The sequence below is a fragment of the Ornithodoros turicata genome, chromosome 1 (genome assembly GCF_037126465.1).
Source record: "Ornithodoros turicata isolate Travis chromosome 1, ASM3712646v1, whole genome shotgun sequence".
Taxonomy (NCBI): Eukaryota; Metazoa; Arthropoda; class Arachnida; order Ixodida; family Argasidae; genus Ornithodoros; species Ornithodoros turicata.
The window spans coordinates 22119826-22140392 of NC_088201.1; the positions used below are offsets into that span (position 1 = coordinate 22119826).

The 20567-nt window shown below is 46.6% G+C and overlaps 2 protein-coding genes across 5 annotated transcripts in view; one reads left to right on the top strand and one right to left on the bottom strand.

The window, feature by feature from the left end:
* Window positions 1-20567, top strand: part of LOC135377631 (Krueppel-like factor luna) — a 199729-nt gene that overhangs the window by 163276 nt on the left and 15886 nt on the right. The window lies entirely within an intron of this gene.
* On the bottom strand, window positions 14438-18896 carry LOC135377628 (uncharacterized protein K02A2.6-like). The gene has a single exon (XM_064610192.1). It carries the CDS (start codon window positions 18654-18656, stop codon window positions 14691-14693), a length of 3966 nt encoding a protein of 1321 aa, XP_064466262.1. The 5' UTR covers window positions 18657-18896; the 3' UTR covers window positions 14438-14690.

Genomic DNA, 20567 nt, shown 5'->3' on the forward strand with positions numbered 1-20567 from the left:
TCGGCTGGGGCTGCAGCACATGATGAAGGGAATGCTACCCAAGCAGCACAATGTACTGAAAGTCGAGTGCAATAGGGGTAGACGGGTAGGTGGAAGGCCTTGAACAGAATTCTGAAACTAAAGAACATTGATAAGACACATACCGGCCACCCCTATTGCACTTGACTTTCAGTACATTGCGCTGCTTGGGTAGTTTTTACACGTATTGCGCAATTCATATTGTGCCACAGAGTTTCATTGTGGGCAGGACATAAGCACCATTCTTCGAAAGGGCATTTAGTTAGGCTTCGTAATAGTCTCCATTCGACTCCTCACTGCCGTTTAATGAGGCCAATGGGATTCTGTTCCGGTTTCGCAGACTGAGTCCAGACTCGGGAGTGAGCTCTCGGTCGATGGCAGAAGGCCTGACGCATATTCGAGGGGAAGCCAAGAATAGACTTCTGTTAAGTTTTTGTCCGTAAGCAATTCCAGACGATATTACATATTTCTTTTCTGAAAGCGTTCTCGGCGCTTTTTCGTGAAATGTTTTACCCTTCTGACCACACGCCCCTCCTGCCGGACAAAAGTCGGCGGGAGGCTATGTTATCATTTGTTCATTTGTACTCCATCAAAAAGAAGAAAAAGCTCATATGTAGTTCGGAGCTCAAAATGCTCTTGAGTCTCGTTTTACTGTTGTGGAACCTAGCTCCCGGAACCTGCCGTCCGGCGCCCCCTCTGGCGAATTCGCACGGGGCGGCTGACCCCCCCCCCCCCCCCCCCCCATCGCTCTACGCACGGCTATTATTTATCTATTCGTATGTCGCTGTAGCGCGGCCCTTTGCTGGCTCCATTGCTCCAAAGGAGCAAGCAGAGGGCCGTGGCTATAGTCCGCCAGTAATCATAAATGGTCATGGATAAATGATCTATGAGAATATCCAAGGTCCAGAAAGATTACAAAAGGGAAACGTATCAGTTGTCTCAATAGCATCCGGAAGGAAATCGCAAGATAAAAATGATACGAAATACAATATTGATTGTGACTTGTGAGTTGGAAGCCTTTGCCTAACTAGTGTACTGCGATCATGAACGACCCAATGTTTCATTTCGGGTTGATAGTGAAATTTAGTGTAAGTATGGTATCGCCCGTGCGTACATAAGTGATAGACGTTAGTGGTTCTGAGCACGCGCAAGGCACAAGCAGGGCTTTGCGCAATGCGCAGAACCACCACGCCATCCCTTACGTACGCAAAGGCGAGACCATACGTTATACCAAAACTCACTAATTTGGCCTTGCTGTAAGTTCTCTGACGTGCTGCAATCGAGTGAATAGTGAGTTTTAGTGCATCGTATGCAGGGATGGGCAGTATTTAAATACATTGTATTTAAAATAGTATTTAAAATATAAATACATGTATTTAAAATACATATTTAAATACAGGCAAGAAAAATGTATTTATATTTATATTTAAATACCGTTTTAGGCGTATTTATATTTAAAATACACTTAAATACACATATCTCATCCTCCTGTATTTGTGGGCTTCTCTCGAGTTCCACATCGTTAGCCTCCAGCGATGAAGGATAGCTTGGTTACAGGCTACAGGTCACTCATCCCGTGTGTTCAGGGATTTCCGTCCTTCTAGAAAACACCACAATGCGCGAATGAGGGCATCGCCACCCCCGTTGCAGCGGGAGGAACTGGACAGGGCAGACAGACGGGACAAGAACTTACAACGACGACTCAAAACCGGCAAATAAACACTTTATTCAACATACAGAAAGTGGATGAAGCGATAACGGGTTCATTAGCTGGTTTTGAGTCGTCGTGGGTTCTTCTCCCGTTACCGTCCTAACACCCCCTTCGCTGCTCCTGAGACTCAAGGTGACGTTTCCGTTCAATGGAAAGTCGGTCCACGCAAGATGCTAAAATCATCACACTGCATCACGGAAAAATAAAGAAATATGTGGGCATTGTGTGCAGCAGAGATGCATCCATAGGTGGCTCCATTTATACACTAACAGGGGTGGAAGTGCTGCGCCATTTGCGCCATTCTGCGCCCCGCTGCTTTTCATGCGCAAACTTGAGCCGCAACATCAAAGCTGCGCCAAACTACCCCCGAGGTCCGTACCACTCTAGTAACACTGCCAAAAGGGAGCCACGAGCATCCATATCCAAATCCGCCCCACGATCAACCCGTCCACAAAGCTCTCTTCATATCCAACAAAATCCAAAGTCAGCCAATCCGAGACAATTTAGTTTATTTTCATGTCGGTTAGGCCGCCGGTCAGGCTCGTTAGGCTTATCTCTGATGGGGTGCGCGGCAGCGGCACTTCCCCTTTTGCGGTTCTTATTGCCTTTGTCGTCTTTTATGTGGTGCCGGCACACTGTGCAACGCTGAGCAAAAGTAACGATAGGCAAAAGTCACTCCTGACTTGTTTTTTTCTTCTTGTTTTTTGTCAGAATCACGTTACGAGGGCCCATGTACATTTCAGAAAAAAAACACGAAATTCAACGATGATATCTTCAAAATGATAGACTAAAATGGTGACCTCACTTCGTTGTGCTGCTAGCCTAGTGTAAAATAAACCGATGCTTACTGCACTTTATGCAGCGTGGGCATATCGTGCACGCTGGTGGTTCGCCTGTCACGCGTCATGCAGCACCAGAGAAACACGCGGACAAAGCAAAGAATCACAGACACAGAGAGTGGCGTTCTTCAAGTGCCGAAGCAAGGATTTAAACACTTTTGAGGCCAGAGCTAACGTACAGGAAAGTCACTATTTTCGTACTTTAGGTGATTGCGAACTCCGCCCCTTACACATGGGGAGACGTCGCAACGGAGATTTTCCCGACCATGTTTCCCCCATTCAGTGCGGAAGGAAGAAACTTTCGTACGTTGTTTCCCAAACTACTACAAATCATAGAAAGAGCGCCTGTAACGAGAAGAAACAGAACGGAGGACGCGGACTGCTGAGGCTGCCCAAAATGTCCATTCAATGTCCAGTCACTGGTCAGCCAAGGTGGCAAGTCAAAGGACATGGTGAAGGTAGAGAGCACAAGCGTTCTTCTGAAGGACACAAACGCAAAATTTCCAGAGTTTCTCCAGCGCATTCAAGAGATTGAGAGTAACCCGCGGAACAAGAAAAGGAGGGGATCAGACGAACGTTATACTCTCAGGGCTGCACGAGGAACATCAAACTATGGATAACTGTACCAACGTAAGCACTGCACATGGCACTCCTCAGGCAACACTGAAAGTACAACGTTCGTCTGATTGTGTATTGTGACTGCATTCAGGCAGTGCTGAAAGTTTCATTCTGTACTAGTTTCCACCAGGTGTCAACTAATCAAGCCAGCTGGTCAAAAAAATATGTACTAGTTTTCACCAGTGTGTGTGTACGTTTTAAATAGTCATGCAGACTAGTCAACGAAATATGTGTTAGTTTTCACGACTGTGTACGTTTTAACTAGTCATGCTAGCTAGTCTATAACATTTTGTACACTGATATTTTTATGTTTACATTAAGGAAATGGTTAGCTTCTCATGGTTTATGGTGTATCTGGCAGTATATGACAATGTGCGGATCTTCAATCTTCAAGGAACCAATCTGCGTACCAGACGTTTCTGCTCCAAATTCCGGAATATGTGCTCCAAAATGTCATTTTTCCTGCTCCATATCTGCTCCAGAAGCAGATTTTTGCTGCTCCAATTGTAGCTCCAAAAGTCCTGACACCACTTCCACCCCTGCACTAATTTAAAAGAATAATGTGCCTAGACGGCTCAAAGTATTTACGGAAGTAGTTACAGTATTTAAATACTGTCTTATTGTATTTATATTTTGTATTTAATTACTTTCAACATAGAGTATTTATAAGCAGTATTTAAATACATGAAAACATGTAGTATTTTGTATTTATATTTAAATACCCGAAAAGTGTATTTATGCCCATCCCTGATCGTATGTTATCGCCTTTGCATACGTAAGAGATAACGTTGGTGGTTCTGCGCACGCGCAAAACATACATTGCGCAGAACCACCACGCTATCCCTTACGTACGCAAAGGCGATAGCGTACGATGCACTAAAACTCTGTAATGTTTCTTCTGGAGACGCCGGCACCTACGCAGTGCATATGTAATTCAGTTTGTACCGTTGTGGGTCAGATTCGAAGTTCGTAATCTGTGAGCGAAGACATTCAGATTGGTCCACAAGTGCCAATTGAGAAAAAAAAATGATTAGGACATTAACGAGCTGCTTTATAAAAACTAAGCAAATCGAAACTGCATTGCTCCAGGATTTAAGTGACCCGTCGTGGTAATTCTGCAAGCTGTTAGGATACGCACGGTAATTTTCGGTGTGCGCAGACAAATGTTCGGAGGCCGATTTTTTTTAAGGCCTGTTGCTACTTTGTGAAATATGACCTAGCCGGTTATGGAGCTCTGGGTTGTTCATTAACTCAATGGCAGAAAAAGTCGTGGCTATGGAGACACGAGTCTGGTATGCAGATTTGACTAGAGAATGAGTTGGTGTACCTCCTTAAGCGAGCGTGTGTACGTGCGAAGGAACTGTGGACGTTTGTTGGGCCCCCGCTCCCTCGGCCATTCTGGAAGCTTTGGAAGCAACGCATCCACAATGGACTCGCCACCATTGTGGGCTTTTATTGCATGAATATTGATTTCTCTCACAGGATCTCAGCGGGCTTTCTTTCCCTTATCGTGAAGCTTCACAATTGAACACACTGAATTGGAAAAGAGATTCTTTTCTGCTTGGCAGTCGTCTTCTCCTTGGGCATTTCAGGGTAAAGGTATAGTTAATGTGTTTATATTGTTCGGAAATCCGAAGACCTGTGTTTATGATATTACCAATCCATGTGCGCGCTGCTCTCTGCATTTTGTTTACGGTATTACCATCTTTCAAATGAAGTCTAGCGCAAGTTCGGAGACTAGCGCGCGGGAAGGAATTACACCATCTTACTCACAGCATAACTGATATCGCCTGTGCTCTAAAACTTTGAATGCACAATACAGATAACCATATATTCGTGCAAACATTAGGACATAGTGTCACAATCCGAGAGGGTTTAACCGCGAGAGGACGGACGCATACGCTTCCTATGTTGCGCTAATGATGGACTGAGACTCTGTAAGACTCATTGTGGCGACAGTTGGACTTGTTATTTTTCAACTGTTTTTCTGCTGCTCTTTGTCAAACGCCATGGCCCTTACGCACCAGTTACTTACCGTTACTCAACGGGATTTTGTACCTCGCTGGGACGCTGGACTGACCTTGCAATATCTCTCATTGATCCATTACACGCACCCAGGCATTTTTGCTTACTGGCGATGCAGAGCAGGTTGTAAAAGTGATTCTTTGGTTATTCTGTACAGAATTGCCCCTGACACTCTGCCCGGGTATGATGTTCGTTTGCGAGTCTTTTTCGTTTCTGTGTGTTGCGGATCTTCTTGTTCCTTGAGCTGGACTGCGTCTCCAAACCAGTAACTTTGGACACCTGCACACTGAAATAGCAACAACGTTATGTGCACCGAGGTACTCCGCACGTGTCCAACCGACTAGCTAAGCAACAGCATTTTCGGTTAACCCAGCCGGCATCTCGTACACACACACCGCCATTGTTCCCAGTGGGACCGTCTGATTACTAAGACGGAGCAACAAGAAGAGCTGCACATGAATAGACTCCCGTTTTTGGAAACGAGATAGCGTCTCGTGCATGTGCGCGAGCTGTGCGATCGATTCGGCTGAAGGAACGGCTGCGCTGTGGCCGAATCCAACAGGGGAGATCAGCCGAGCTTGCGTCTAGTGCCCACGAACGGTCAGCGCTCTTTGGAGAGTGCTGCTGCACCGTGGACTAGAAAGGAAGAGTCCGCTGTTCTCCGAGCGAAAAGGTAGCGGCCCTACTTGGGCGCACAGTTTCAGGCAATAACGCCGCGGCGTTCATGTGCTCTGGGTGACTTCATTCTGAAACCAATTGCTTTAGTTGTGCATTGTTTGACGAATATCACGTGTATACAGTGTTCGCCTTCTGATCCCGAGATCGCGGGTTCGAACCCGGCCGAGGACGCCAGCAACTTGGTGGCAGGGTACAAGTTGCTTAGACACACCATCTTCCGCGAGGGACGTTAAATACGGGGTGCCGTGTGGTGAGCTTCCATCGCATGTTAAAGAACCCTCATGTGGGCAAAAGCAATCCACAGACCGACCGCTGTGGCGTCGCTCATGATCTCAGTTGTCTCGCGACGTAAACCCCCAATTATTATTATTATTATTAACAGACGCGAAACACGATGAAAAAATATACCCGCTCCGTAAAAACTCACAAATTTCGGTTGTGCTAGATTGCGCAGTACCACGTCGTTGCGTTAAAATTTGAAGCCGTAAAACTAAAAACCTGCAACGCTGCCGAGTTCCTTCTTGTGTGCTGAACCAACTACAGTTTAGCTCGCAATACGATTGTAAATAAGGCACTGCTAACGCTCCTGTTGGTTTCGGAATGTGGCCTCCCAGGGCAATAGTGCCCTGCGGCGCGGTTGGAAATAACGAGGGAAACACGTTTCTGAGCCGAGGTTTTTCTTTTGATTCCGCGTGCTGCACATTTCTTTATCTGCGCGAAGTGTAGGATTGCCATTGTGGCTGTCAGGGAGATGAATTTCTTTTGCAGAAGGGAAAGAGGAACGGGATTGTGATGGCTGGCGTATCCGTTCAGAATGTGTTGACGGTAAGATCTGTCAGAGCCGGGTTATTGGTACATGTGTGTTCCCAGCTCGCGAATATCTCCTACATAACGCTGCAGAAGATGTGTACGACATACGAGATGAGCATATATGCATCACATGTAGATGAGCATGTATGATGTATGAGATGGGCATAAAGTAAAGCAATGGCGGCGGTACGAAGTGGGTCAGGTACAAACAGTTTGCCAGCTGTGGCAGCGCGTTGAGTGACGGTGATCACTTTATTGCCTGTTCTCGTGTGACCGGCGAACAGTACATTGACGACGACCGTCGTTCGACTTCCAGATAGAACACCCAGGAACAGTTCTTTTGCTGCATTGACTCAGTCGATGCTGTGCGTGACGCCCCGACAGCACTTTAGATAGCTTGACGGGGCATGTTGACACAGTGAAGTAAGGTGGTAAACATTCATCTTTCTTCGGCGCACAGAAAAGAAAGTTCGATAAAGAAAAACAAACTGAAATAACGATGCATCACAGTGGGAAGAGTTATGCGGAACATGCTCGCATTGCTACAGCTACATCTGCTCTTCGTCGGTTGGACATTTTACGAGTAACCTTGTCACTACCACTGTCACTGACCGAAACGATAAACCGTCGACTGTTAGTCTTGCCCTGTACGTTGACATGTTGTTGGACGTCACGACAGTGTTATCACGTTGTCGAACGGACAGTCTGTTTGTCTTAGGCGATATGCTGATTGCTTGGAAATGGTTTCCAGTAGCTTCCTCCTCTGTACGACTTACCCCAAGCCAGTCTTCCAAGCTGTCCAACTTACCCCAAGCCCCATGGATGTCCCTGCACGTCCCAGTCGTGATCTCTCACGGTCGATCTTGTTTTTATCCCTTTGTTATCATTGTGTCCAGTCTTGAGAGCAATATCTTAGGTATAGAGCACCGTGCGTAGCCAATTGAATACATGCTACTTCTATGGCATATAGATTGTATTTAAGAGATGCAAGAAGCTGTAGTAGATATGGAAGCGCGCTTCGAAAAGATGGTTCGTCCTTGAGCCCCAACTTCTACAATAAGGAAAGTGTAATAGCAATCGGGGCCGTTTCCGAGAGCAGCGCATCAAAACCCGATCACCAAATTTCTTTTTATATAAATTTCTGGCGCTGCATTTTCTTTTGTTGACTACGAAGTAAAGATGATGAAGCATGCATGCCCGGAAAGCGAAATGGTTTCCTGAGATGTTAGTTTTACCGTCCTTCAGCCGTCTCCTTCCTTACTACCCAAGAGTGAGTGCAGTGTTTTAGTGCGAACGAGTCGAAATGCCTCTTTAGGGCTCTCCACCCTAGAAAAACGATCTCTCCGAAACTGGGGCACCAAACGATATACACAGGACCCGTTTTCCGAATCTGGGCTGCCAGCTATCAGTGGCCAACAAAACAAATACGCGTTGTGCGGGGAAGCTACATGCACGGTGCACCATATGAGAGTTGATTGCATGCTCCGTAATTGGCGTTCAACTTATGCTTTGTCTTTTTACGTTCATCTTTGACTTTGCCTATTTTTAATTGTATATGGAACCAACTGCATCATCTCACTTATCCAGCAGTCTCGTAGAGCCTACCAAGAAGCAGCAAGGAGGTTCCCTTAGTTCAACATTGTTAATGCTCTTTTTTTTTTCTCGTTTGTGTGTCCGAGACGAGTATAGGGGTGTCCATGTTTGTACACCCCTCGTAGCCACAGTTGCTTCGCGGAGCTAACACGACAAAAAAATATAGGGGTGTCCTGATCGGGTGCTTTATTTCTGTCTTTTTTTTCCTCGTCGTTTTTGACAGTATTGTGGGCTATCGAGGACAATTCTATCTCAGATGCTCGCAAGTGTAAGCAAAAAGGAAAATCTATCTGAACTGAATATTAGGGCAAAAGCCATCAAAAGCAGTCCATAGGAATTCTTTACTAAATTCAGTAGTACTTGGAAGCCTAAACGCGGCGTAGCTGTACTTCCATATGTGCATTTTCTTCCAACAGAATGCTTGACGCGATGCCGCGAAAATGCTGTCATGCATCCAAAGAGATTCCCATGCCGGTCCTGCCGTTGTTGGTGTGAGGTCAGCTGTCAGACTTCGGCATCTGCTTTGGGAGAAAAGTCTGGTGTGCCGGAGCCGAAATCGGGAATTCCTACTTTTTAGCTCCTAAGACGGGATCACTGCAGTTGTAAGAGCTGCACAATTGGAAAATCGTACGACGGAAACGTGATGTGCATCGAGGCTGGAGTGTCGAGAGAAATGTTGCGCAAAATGCCTGCAGGACAATGCCGACAGTCAGCGAGCACGTTTGTTTTCGTTTCGTACATTTCTCTCGTATTGGTACGTTTGCTTTCACAGTGTTCAATGGGGATGACTCACATTCGTATGCTTTGCAGAATTCACAGAGGCGCACTGTATTTAACTGGATAAGTAGCAGCGCAAGGGTATAGAACTGGGGCGTTGTAATTTCGTCTGTGTATTCCTTATTCCGAAGCACACTCGAAAATCAATTGAATTCGTTCCCGGTTGGTGACCTGATGAGCATGAGTTCCCTGTTTGTTTCTAAGGCTTATTTTATCAAGCTGATACGGCGTGTTTACTCCTGGAAAAGTGCAATGACCCAGCTTGCATGTTGTCGTCCTGGTAGTGTCAACAGCTGTTCTGTGGAAGGGATGGTATAACGCAGGTGGATTAACAGAGAAAGCTGCGCGAGAACACCACAGGAAAGACCCGAATGTGGGCAAACACACGGAGACAGCACAACAGTGTTTACGTGTTTCGCCACACTTTTATTTATTTCCCCCTAGTCTCGGGTTTTCGTTATGGACATCTGCCACCAGCTCGCTTGCTTTCTATCTTTTTTAGCGTTAACACTTCTTTCGTTGTGTTGCTTATCATCCACCAGCTTGCCTGCAGTTGCGCCAGAAAGATGTCGGTGCAAGGGTTCACAACTGTACTTATGTTCCTTTCGAACTCTCTACGTCTTAGAATATGGCTGTGCTCTGCTGAGACTGGTCCACACGCGCTTCAGGACATAAATATGCCAGCCGAATTACACTTAATATTATACACTTAAATTTTTAAATATTAAAAATTAAAAATTTACACTTAAATTAATAATTACACTTAAAAAACACAGATACAAATTAGTTTCTGCGCCGACACGAGTTGTCTGTCTCGTTTTCGTTGTATCATTCCTCCTCCCTCACATGTCAGCGGTTGCCTTCTTCCGAAATCACACACCATCGCTCGTTGTAAGTTGTAACTGACCGTCTTCCCAACACAGTACAAGGAAGCTACTGTGTGAAAGCGCTCATTATATCACTTTGCCACATACCATCTTGGACGCGGCATATTTCAGCCTGAGTCCCCGCGCAACGCACAAAGAAGAGCCCTTCCAGGGAACGTTTTGCAAACTCGATTAACAAGAAAGAACGAAACTGGGGACTTTCAGAAGCGAGCTGAATTTACTGCCTCTCTTTTTCAACGGAGGCGGCACTTGCTTCACAGAAAACCCTCTTCATCTTCTTCAGCTGGGTTGTATAAATGAATTTTCTACGAACCTAATAATGCCCGCCTGCTAACCTAGAGCGTAAATCTCCACTGAAGCAACTACACACGCCGGCGAAATTAATGAGCCCGTGAGTTGCATTCCGGAAGTAACGAAGGGTAAAAGTCTGCCAGTAAAACGTGGCTCCTTGTTTTACAAACCACGCTCTTGACTGGCTGACCTACGTGTAAGCTGCAATCTGATGCCGCGATTTTTATTGCGTGGTCTTTGCAGAAAGAAGCTAATACTGGCGTGGTACAGGAAATCCAGGAGTGTTGGGACTGGACAACACATCGATCTATGTATATCCAGTGGGTCTTCCTTTCATGTGTTAAGTTGCTGTTACAAAAGCGGAAATTAATAAAACTCAACACAACCCTTGTTCCTTGCGACGGGGAGTTGCGATTCTTCTCGCACTCGCTGTACTTCAATTCTAAACATTTACTGCTCTGGTTCTCCACAACACATGCGGGTTATTGCCGGCCAGTAAACGCAGGTGTAATGGTGAGTCCAGCCTCATTCTTCAGTGCCCCACTCTCACCCTCAACGCATTAACCTCTTTCTTTCTTTTTTTTTTCAAGTCATCTTTGTCTTAAATCTAACTCATTCTGATTTCACAGTTGTTCCTTTAATTCCTATTTCTTTTATTTTTTATTTATTTTATTCTTCTTTTATTTATTTCTCGGTCTTTGCGGAATAGCAGGCCGGCGTCCCGTTTGGCTGACCTTTCCCCACTTTTTTTCCTTTGTTCTAATAAATATATCACCAGCCCCCCCCCCCCCCCACACACACACACACAATGCAGTGTGGTCGACCCCCCGTTGATCTCTATATTACAGTTCCCTTTGAAAGGTTCATCTTGAGCTGTTAGAGGCTGATCCTCACTCTGGGAAGGTTGTACTGCATTTCATCCGCGTCGCTGATGACGATGCGGAGTGTGCCGCGGCCGTTGGACGTGACACATGTCCAACAACCGTTTAGCAAAATGAGTTAACCTAAGATCAAAGTACTTGCCACACTTTATATAGACATTGCACGCGGTGAAACCAAACACGTACTTTCATGTCAGATGTTATCCGACACACGCAAACGTAGATGTTAATCCTAATTCCCGTGCCGAGGACTTACCGACTACTGTATAGGCCTGGGATTGGCTAACACGATCAGGAAAGGAAACATGCGTCCACGTAGCGTGCGAGTGCGAAACCATATCCCGTAATGTACGAGTTACACTGTGCCGGATTAAGTGCCGGGGTTTCCAATGAAAAGTGTACTTCCTTGCGAAGCGAAGTCTATATATACTTGTCTAGTATACTTTGTCTAGTGGCTTACGGAACATTTTGTTTCGCATGTGTTCGTGCATTCTTCGGTTTTCCCATGAGATTCATGTCCTAATCCCTACAGACGAACGTGGGTCAGAGGGCATCTGAACCGTTGCAGGCAACCGCGGGTGACGGATGTCAGCCCAGCCAAAGTCAAGGGTATCACCCGTCGTCGAAAAAAAAAAAGGGGGAAGAATCGCGATCGATGGGCGCCGAGTCTCTTGCATGCGACTTTCTCCCAATCTCGCTCGATTGGTTCGCTGCTGGCTAGAGCTTTGAGAGGCCTAATCGCCCAATGCACGACCCATGAAACAGAGATAATCGCATGAGAATTTAGCTAACTGCTTAGGCTGGACGAACAGACGTAATACGCGGCCGTCCACATTGCATGCTGGACTTGCTGTGCGTCGTTCAGTATTCACTTGATATGCACGTTGTGAATGCTCGGATTTTTCGAGTTCTGATGTCCTCACTGTACTACGCGCTGCACGTAAAATCCGAGTGTCTCCGTATCAAGCTAATAAGCTACTCAGTAGTTCTTATCACTTCGCATATGCTTTTCTTTTTTATTCATCTAGCGGCGTCTATGCGTACGATAGTTTTAAAGGAGCGCTGAGGTAACCCCCCAGTTTTTTTAAATATATGTTTTTTTACTGTGCGGCGTGTTAAAGGGACGGTCTCATACAGCTGGGGCGATTCCGAAGCTTAGCCAAAACTATATTCACGAGTACGGTAGACATAAAACCGTCAAAGTTTCATTCAGAATAATGAAGTCATTTTCGAGGAATTTGTCGAAACGTGCCGTAATAGCAGACGACGGAACCTGCACTTCACTTTCATGCAACGTCACGCATGACATCATCCTGCGGGTAAGTCGCCCATTGGCAGTTGTAACTTGCAGACGGATGGTGGGTTGAGTTATCCCCATAAGCTCCCCTTTGCTCTTCAAATTGGGACGCTCCGAGAAGAGCTGCAACCACAGACGTATGTTTCCGCGAGCCGAGGATGTAGCCCGTGCATAGACTGTGGCGCATAATCGGATACGTGTAAGCTAAGTCACGTGTTTTCTTTCCGCGAGTTTTTAATGCGCTTTTTTAATAAACACGCACTCCTTCTCAATGTAGGCCGTCAGCGACACTTCGTTTCCAAAATATGATCAGTGTGCAACGGGGAGTGTAACAGACGCGCGCGTAAGATATTTTTAGTCGGAGCTATAATGCAACCGCGACCGTCAAAGACGGACGACTTCAGATTTGTGGGTGGGGTTGGCCTGCGGCTTTTCACTTGTCTCTGCGGAATGACACATTTGTCCTAAACCAGCAAGTAGACCACTTACATAGAATATGCATCTTTCGCTTGAGAACTGAAAGAAAATGTACGAGTGTCCTCGCGGTTCACAGTCACCTCTGAAAGTCTTGTGCTCACGCCAGTCCACTAGGGCGCGCAAAAGCAGCCGATTTCTGCATCCAATCACGGACTTTCCCGCGGGGCGACGTAGCCGTTCTTATTGTTGCCGACACAGATCGCGGTATACTGTGCAATCTTTATCAATTTAATTCGTTCATTTAATAACCGTCACGTGCTTTGTCGGGTAAATTCGCAGTATTCCATTTTCAACGAAGGGTAATCGAACGGTACACTTTGAGAGAGGTACGAGACCGTCCCTTTAAGCAACGAATAAAATGTGCTCGTGCGAGAGAACAACATGCGCAAGTGAACAGCTGTAGCGCGCGCGAGGCCTCTGTTCCACACGACTTTAAAAAAATCCTCCACTCTTGGAAAGAGCGTATCGGAGAATGAAGGAACATGCGCAGAGATAATGCGCAGTGACAATGCATCGCACAGCGAAAATATTATACATGGTGATTCCTGATGGGTCGCTTAAAGGGGCTGTGGCACTTCGTCTCAAGTTATCTCGGATAAATGTAAAATGCAATTATGTGCATTGATGTGAACCTGTGTTCCAAGTTTCACAGCAAAGGGGATATAGTAGGTGCGTAGAAAACCTGCACCGCGAATACCGAAACTCATGTGGCTCTGACGTCAGAGCAGGCGTCTCCGCCAGTGAGGAAGCGCGAGGGAGGTCACGCGCTTTCAACTACCAATGGGAATGGCAGGAGCTCGGATGTCTAGCTTGATGAGAACGTGTTCTGAATGGCTTACCTCGCCAAGTACGACGCGTAAAATCATTCTTTTTCCCGAATACTCTAGTGTAGGATACGATGTGTGCATAATGTAATGAACCACATCTATCAAAGTGCCACAACCCCTTTAATGAATGAGACAGGGTTTCGCCCTGTTATACGACACCTCATTGCTGCTCTATAAGCCAGCTAATCTCAAGACACTCTTTCTGCTCATATACTGTAGATATGTGTTATGAGTATCACACATATAACGTTCATGATGATACACATAAGTACAGTAAATTCCTACGAGAATATAATGCGGGACTATCATAAGAATATTACGCATCATAAGCATATGTACTAAAACACAATACAGTAGCCTACTGCGACTTTTTTTGCTTGTTCTCCCAGCCAGATGAAACCACGGGAAGAGAGAGCGAGAGAGAGAACGAAATCTCACTGATCGCTCAGTGACTCTTTCGAGACAACAAACTTATTTTTCTTTCCTTTTCCTTTTCTTTTTTCTTTGTCTTTTATTTCTTCTTTTCTTTTTTTTCTTTCCATTACCGCCTTTCATACTGTCTCTTTTAGTGTCACGCGTATGCATGCAGGAGCTAGTGGCAACCAGGTTCCGACTCCACTTCGACTTCGTGTACTGTCTTCATGCAGCGGTGATCACTTGAACAGAAACGTGTATCGAACACCACCCTCTACTTTGTATATGAAAGTGTCGTGTTCGAACTTCTTTATTCATTACCGTACATGCTTGTACGACGAACAGCGCTCGCAACCTGCTGAGCAGCTTACAAGGAAAAAGACTCCCGGCTTCAATGCTCGGTCCTTTTTAGGCAGACATGGGAAAGGGCGCGCGGCATCACCTGATTGCAGAGTACGATAACAAGATATCGATTGCAGCACAGCAGATAATCAGGACATAACATTCCTTCACCCATAGTTACAACAATATATTTCCCGTGAATACTTTAAGTGTCCAAAACACCATAGCGCAGGGGTCTTGTTCTTGGACGAGTTGATCTTCGAGGAAGGACCGGCACTGCTTCTTGGTAATCGGAGTTGCGTTCCGGACATGGGTCTTCCGTTTCAAACGCCTCTGCTGTATCTGATTGCGTGGAGACCACAGCTTCGTATGAGCTATGCGGACTTGACGTCTCCGACGACGCGTTGAACTTCCAGTAGTCGTCGTCGTGTTGCATAGTGTCCGCCAGACATGTGGAATCCCGCCGCAGTTGGTTCACGTGGCAACGGCGTTGAAAACCCCTAGCGTCCTCGACGAGGTAGATCCAACGTCCTACCCTCGAGATGACTCGACCCGGCTGCCATACTGGTTTCTGACCTGGTGGTTGACGAACCTGGACAAGCTCTCCAACTGCAAAAGAACGAGCTGGGACAACAGGGTCATGCTCAGTACGACTCGGGTACACTAAGTCTAATATCGTTCGTAACTTGCGACGCATCAACAATTCTGCTGGGGACCGGCCAGTAGTTGAACTTGGAGTGGTCCGCAAGGTTAATAAAATACGTGCCAGTCGTGTAGAAAGGTCGCCAGACTGACGTTTGCGGAGTTCTTGCTTTACCGTTTGCACTGTTCGCTCCGCTTGCCCATTGCTTGCAGGGTGATAAGCTGGAGATAAGATGTGCTGTACTCCATTGTTCCTGAGGAAAGCCTCAAACTCTGCTGAAGTGAACGTTGGCGCATTATCAGTCACCAACGTGTGCGGTATGCCGTGAGTTGCGAACATGGTTCTCAGGTGCCGACACGTAGATGCCACAGTCATGGACGACACCGGAACCACTTCTGGCCATTTTGAAAATGAGTCCACTACAATAAGAAATGTGTTCCCATTGAAAGGTCCTGCGAAGTCTGCATGCAGTCTTTCCCACGGGTTATTCGGCAGCGGCCATGGATGCACACAACGTGACGGTGCATTTCTTGTGGCTTGACATGCCCTACATTCGCCCACGACCTGTTCAATATTCCGGTCTAACCCCGGCCACCAAACGTAGCTTCTTGCCAGGGCCTTGGTGCGCACTACTCCTTGATGACCTGCGTGTAACAACTGAAGGACCTGCTGTCTGCAGCTCTCTGGGATCACAACGCGGTCACCTCGTAACAGACATCCTCTGAGGATAGAAAGTTCGTTTCGTACCTTGAAAAAATCAGGAGTCTCTTGTGCCTCTTTTGACCATCCCTGTAGAACCCAACGCGTAACTCTTCTCAGCACTCTGTCTTTGCTGGTCTCATCCGCAATCTTCTGGGCAGTCAAAGCAGTCAAAGACGTGTCTTGCATAGCCTCCACCATAAGGACTTGCACGCTGTCGTCCACAAGGTTGTCCTCAATGTCATCTTCAACGGGAAGGCGACTGAGAGCGTCGGCGCACAGCATCTCTTTTCCGGGCCTGTAGATGATCTGGTAATCCAAAGCTCCTAGTTGTAGGCTCCATCTTAGCATCCGTGGTGAAATCATCGTAGGTGTAGGCTTCGCCGGGTTGAACAGTCCCACGAGAGGCTTGTGGTCTGTGTAAATAGTCACCCTTCTGCCTGTAACAAACTGTCGGAATTTGGTTATCCCAAAGATAATCGCAAGAGCTTCACGGTCTACTTGGGCGTAGTTTCTTTCACTTGTCGTCATCGTTCGCGAAGCGAAAAACACCGGCGCATCCTCCCCGTTATCCATTACATGTGATAACATTGCACCTAATCCGTACGGTGACGCATCCACACTGAGTGTAAGTGGGCGTTTCACGTCGTAGTGGACGAGCAGGCGATCATATCGCAGCAACTGCTTCACTCTGTGGAATGCTGCATCATGTTCTTTTGCCCATTTCCACGTGGCGTTCTTGTCAAGAAGGCGGTAGAGGCACTCCAGTTCTGTCGCTTTGTTTGGCAGAAACCGGTCGTAGAAGTTTAACAATCCTAGAAATGATTGCAGCTCCCTCACATTTGACGGCTTCCTCGCGTAGCGGATTGCATCCACCTTATCTTGTGTTGGGCGGATACCTCTTGCATCGACGCAAAACCCAAGGAAGGTTACTTCCCGTGTCAAGAAAACACACTTTTTCTCGTTTAACTTTAATCCTGCCTGGCTTAACCGGGTCAAAACTTCTGAGATTCTTTCATCGTGTTCTTGCACGGTATGACCACTGATGATTATGTCGTCTAATAAAGCAGCGACCCCAGATATCCCCGAGAGCAGGTTCTCCATAAATCTCTGAAATATTCCTGGAGCCGCAGATATACCATATGGTAGTCTTTTTACGCGGTACAGGCCTCGGTGTGTATTCAGAGTGAGCACATCCGATGACTTATCGTCCATCTCGAGCTGCAAGTAGGCTTGGTACAAATCTAGCTTTGAGAAGAACTCTCCTCCCGCAATATTTCCAAAAATTTCGTCTGCAGTGGGTAGCGGGTATCGATCCGGCAGTAAAGCCCTGTTCACTGTTGCTTTATAATCACCGCAGATTCTCACGGATCCATCTTTCTTGAAGACTGGTACTATCGGTGTTGCCCAGTTAGAAAATGTAACCGGCTCCAATATACCATCCGCAATCATAACTTCTAGCGCTTCATCCACCTTATCGCGCATGGCGAACGGAATCTGTCTCGACTTGAGGTAGATAGGGCTTGCGCTTGGCGGCATGTTTAAAGTCACCTTCGGCCCAGTGTATCTCCCAAATTCTCGTTGGAACACCGGATATTGCATCCATTTACGATCCATTGACTCTACTGTGTTCACAACATCTACAGAGATGTTCAATGCCTTGAACCAATTTCGTCCAATCAGACTTGGGCCGTCTCCCTTCGCAATCAACACTTCAAGGTGGTGTACATCATTGCCATGCCGGACTTCGACGGGAAATGCCCCCAGAACCGGAAGAGTCTCTTTGGACCATGTTTTTAACACGACATTCTTGCGGACAAGTTTCGGGGGTACTGGCCACAGCCTTCTGAGCGTGGCCTCACTTATCATAGAGTGTCCTGCCCCTGAGTCAATTTCCATTGAGAGGGGTTTTCCGTTAATGTTCACTGACATTATAATTGGTTCGGTAACCTCGCTTGCTTGAGTTCTGTTAATTATTCCCACCGTAAACTCCTCAGCATTGCTAATCCTAAGTGCCTTGCCATGGGCTGGCCTTGCTCGTGAGGCACTCTTCCCTCCCTTCCTGGATCTACATGCTCTTGCAAGATGACCAACCTTGCCACAAAGGTTACATTTATATGTTTTGAAACGACAACTAGAACCATCGTGTTCGCCTCCGCATCGGTAACAACAGTCTTTGGACGCCCTTGATTCAGCTGACAGTTTTATCTTGTGAAGATTTGCTGATAACACTTCCTGGGCTTGCGGAAGCGGCGTTCGGACGAGGCTTACACTTTTTCGAGAAGCTTCTGCTGCCAGCGCTAGCTCATACGCTTTTTTGAACGTTAGGTCTGTCTCTTCAAAGAGACGCCTCTGTATCGTTTCTTCGCGTATGCCTGCTACGAATCTGTCACGCAGCATTTCTTCCAGCAATGAGTAGTTACAAAACTCACTCAGCTTCTTAAGTTCGGCAGCGTACGTAGCTATAGACTCATCCTGTCTTTGTGTTCGGCGCATGAAAAACACGCGCCTAACAATTTCAGATGGCTTAGGCATGAAGTATTCATCAAGGACTTTAACAATATCCTTGTATGGCACCTCCGACACTTGCTTAGGTTGCAATAGTGAACGTAGAAGAACGTATGCGTTGTCGCCACATACCGTCATGAAGATAGCGCGCTGCTTCTCCGGTGCAGCTACGCCCGTGGCTTCGTAGAAGAAGGATAACCGTTCCTTGTAGCTGCTCCATGCCTCGGGGTTTGATACGTCCAAGGGCGATATTCCGTACGGCAGTGACACTGGTCCAGTAAGGTTACTTCCTAGGCTGAGCTCTGACTTCGGAGTTGCCATGTGCTCGGGTAGTCCACAACACTCGTCGCCAAAACTGTCGTGTTCGAACTTCTTTATTCATTACCGTACATGCTTGTACGACGAACAGCGCTCGCAACCTGCTGAGCAGCTTACAAGGAAAAAGACTCCCGGCTTCAATGCTCGGTCCTTTTTAGGCAGACATGGGAAAGGGCGCGCGGCATCACCTGATTGCAGAGTACGATAACAAGATATCGATTGCAGCACAGCAGATAATCAGGACATAACAGAAAGCCTTTCAGAAAAAATAAAGTTAAAAAGTGTAAAAAATGGGGCTGTTTGGTGATCCATTTAGATAAAACCGCTAAAACCCTAGTGCAAAGGGGGAACACACTGTTCCCTTTTGCACTAGGGTTTTAGCGGTCTTATCGAAAAAAGAAAACCCATTTTACTCTTTTTAAAAGTAAATTCCGTGTTTTCCTTCGTTTACTTTTTTTTTTTTACCGTCCTTTGTGCGCAATGATGTCATATACCCACGCATGTCCAAGCGCACTTGTTTTCTCTCTCTCTCTCTCTCTCTCTCTCCACCGGCGCGCAAATAAATGACGCCGTTAGAGCAAGTCTAATTGCGTGCTCTTACAGTGGCTGTGGCCGGGAAAATTATGTCCTTCTTGTCATCTCTAATTAATGACTGGCGTCGAAATAAAAAACGCGCCTCCCCGAGCACCTTGAACCGCGCCAGAGAATTCTCCAAATTGCTTCGCAACAAAGAAAGCGTCGGTTATGCGCGGTACATTTTTCGTCGGTTTCAATCCGAGCCGGCGCTGGGAAGCAAGCAGTATTTGCGAGTTCCGCTATATTCGCGTAAATAATTGATTTCTTCGTTCGCGCGCCGTCGTTCCTCGAACTGATTGTGCTCTCTCTACAAATGCGAATGAACTCGTTAATGTGGAGAGGAAAGGATTTAGCGAGCGGCGTTTCGAATGCTCTTTTGATTTTTATGTACAAACGGGTCGTGCTGAGACACAGAGTGGTGTGTTATATCATATCATAAGTGCAATTCTGCATTCTATTACACTTCTCGAGCGTACGCCTGGCGGATACTATGTGACGGCAGTAAAAATTAGCGTGGGCTAGGTGGTTTGAGACATTTTCCCGGCAAAACCGTGCTTGTGTTTTCCGCGACTGCTCGCTTGTTTTTCTGTCGCATTTTGAAGTTGGGTGGATCCACGGGAGATGCCAGGAAGGTTGTTCATGATGACGTATTGATGAAGGCCAAAGCGTTGGCACGTCGAAAACGCGACAAACGCAGCCGACTGAAAAATCTGTTGCGTCGTGTGCGCCCAGGCTCTCGTGAGTGTGGAGTTTTTCTGAGAGCATAGTCAACCATTTTATCAGTTTACGCGACTGATGGTCGTTCGCATGCACTCCCGTTCGTTCTTTCTTTCTCTTTTACTGACGGTGAACGCCGCAGTGAATGTCCTTTGCAGAGGCGTTGCGTTTCAGAGCGGAAGCATTGTACTGTATCCACGCATCCTTGCTTCGGTTCGTTTTCTGTGCTCGGTTTTCGATTCACATTTCAGCAGGGCACGATATCAGCGTTATTTTGTCTGCCCCCTTTTTACGCTCCGGACGAGATATTATGGAATCATGTTTTAGAATCATGTTCCGCGTGCGTTTCTGTGTGTCACATTGCTTTGCTGTCCCTGTCGTCACGTCTGTTACTTTCATCCTTTGAGATAAGCTTGTCGGTCCAGATGAGGACTGTACCGCGCACATTTCTGAACGAGTACTCGAGGCTATAAATATTCATTTGACGATTAACCAACACCATATCGTGTAGTATATGTTAAATGACTACAATAATCTGCTTCAGGAAACCACACGGACCCGTTCCATACCCCTCTAACTCCAGTGATTCAAATGCGTTAGCCAGAGGCTATTCACTCCAGT

What these genes read in the sequence shown, in the direction of transcription:
- LOC135377628 (XM_064610192.1), bottom strand. Translation starts at nt 18,656, where the DNA reads ATGGCAACTCCGAAGTCAGAGCTCAGCCTAGGAAGTAACCTTACTGGA.